The sequence below is a fragment of the Aplysia californica genome, unplaced genomic scaffold, assembly GCF_000002075.1.
Source record: "Aplysia californica isolate F4 #8 unplaced genomic scaffold, AplCal3.0 scaffold00507, whole genome shotgun sequence".
Classification (NCBI taxonomy): domain Eukaryota; kingdom Metazoa; phylum Mollusca; class Gastropoda; order Aplysiida; family Aplysiidae; genus Aplysia; species Aplysia californica.
In genome coordinates this window covers 585,927-587,698 of record NW_004797777.1, presented here as the reverse complement: position 1 = coordinate 587,698, position 1,772 = coordinate 585,927, and the positions used below count along the sequence as shown (strand labels likewise).

Below are 1,772 nucleotides of genomic sequence, written 5' to 3'. Positions count from 1 at the left end.
TAGTATACATATGTGTGTGTTTTTGTGAGTATGTACGTCTGTGTGTATGTGAGTGTGTGTATGTGTATGTGTGTGTGTGTGTGCGTGCGTGCGTGCGTGCGTGCGTGCAAACAAGCGTATATATCTTTATGTATTTGTGTGTACGTTTGAGTGGGCGTGCACTCACAAGTCGGAGAGAATGCCCATGATCAAGGAGCCGCCGAGGAGACCACCCATCAGAGCCATGTTGGCGTGGGTTTTCAGAATCTTGTTGTCACAAACAATGTCGAACTGAAAACACAAGGGAAACGGGACCAGTAAAGATATACTTCACCAACCCAAGACGATGAGAAAAGTGGTCATTATAGACAGGTTGTTTTTTGGGACAGTGTCGTTGTGATAATAAAGAAAGGAAAAATCGGCCCACTTAAGATACACTTAATTCTGCTCAAGACGATGAGAAGAGTGGTCCTTACAGACAGGTTGTCCTTTGGGACAGTTTGATTTTGATGTAAAAAATAATAAACCTTAAGGGAAAATTGTGTTGTGGCTGTTCGAAGAGGTGATGATACAGTCAAGGTACACTTAAACCTGTCCAAGATTATGAATAAAGGGCTAAATATCTGAAAGTTGTCATCTTGGCCATCAATAATTTATTTACAGAGGCACCAGCCATCCAGGTCTAGGTGTTGTTTTAGCCTTGCCTTCTTGTACAATGTTGTTATGATATAGAAAGAAAGAAAAAAAAACTCAAGAGGGAATTAGGTAGTGGCCGTTTGAACAAACGGCTATCTTAGAAAATTGGTCGTTAGAACAGGTTAAAATGTGTTTGAGTGAATTTATTTGTTTCCTGCTCGTTCATTACTATTGACGTAAAAAAGGAACTGGCTGTACATTTTCAACATTTAAAAAAGCCGTAAAAGGACATTCGTTCAGGTGAAAACCTTGGAGTCTTCAACAAGCTCAATAAAATTTGAAGAAAAAAAAAATGAAGTAAGATGAGCTCAAAGTTGAAGGGAAGTCTGTACAATTCAGATGTCCTGTCAGTAATTATGTATGTTGTGGGTCAGGGACCTTAAGGACAGAACAAGAAAGTTAAGTTTTAGTAGAGGGTTTACGGCGCTCACAACTGCATAAAGTCATATATGAGCGCCATAAGAATAGAGGTGTTACAAGAGAGTAACAAACATAAAAAGAAGGGGAGATAAGGACGATAGATGTTTGATAGGAAAGAAGAAGCAAACCACACTAGAGCACCCGCCAACCACCCACACAGAACAAGAAAGGTAACTGGCATCCTTTGTCAACAATTACTCGTAGTACGTACGTAGGATACTTAACATTCCCCAGGAAAGACTTCTTTACGAACAAAGAAGTAATAGATAGATCCTAGCATGCCAGCAGGAGATGATGACAAACACAAAGCACAAAAAAGAATGCTTAGAATGGAATGGCTTGATTATCTTCAACAATTTCTACACACAAAATATTTCTATTAGGCTGCCCAATGGAAAATCGATCGGGGGAGAGGAAAGAGTTAGGGGACGACCAAGGATGAAAGGGGCAATAGAGAAAAACCTTAAATTAGTTAACAAAAAATGGATTGATTGATGCCCCCACCTTAGCTTCAGACACATTTTTCTGGTCATCTCAGATTGCCGCATGCGTCTCAAGACTTGAGAATCTTTAAGTTTAAGTTAAATAAATAAAAGGTTTATAAGACTTCATGGACGATCATCGTCATCATCATCATCATCATCATCATCATCATCATCATCATCATCATCATCATC

At 39.3% G+C, this 1,772-nt stretch overlaps 1 protein-coding gene across 1 annotated transcript in view; it reads right to left on the bottom strand.

The window, feature by feature from the left end:
• Nucleotides 1-166: 166 nt before the first annotated feature.
• The window catches only part of LOC101852114 (organic cation transporter-like protein), a gene marked incomplete at its 3' end in the record, with an annotated part of 9,807 nt that continues 8,201 nt past the window's right edge, over nt 167-1,772 (bottom strand). Inside the window, 1 exon segment of the mRNA XM_013086805.1 lies at nt 167-270. Coding sequence (XP_012942259.1) covers nt 167-270 — 104 coding nt within the window.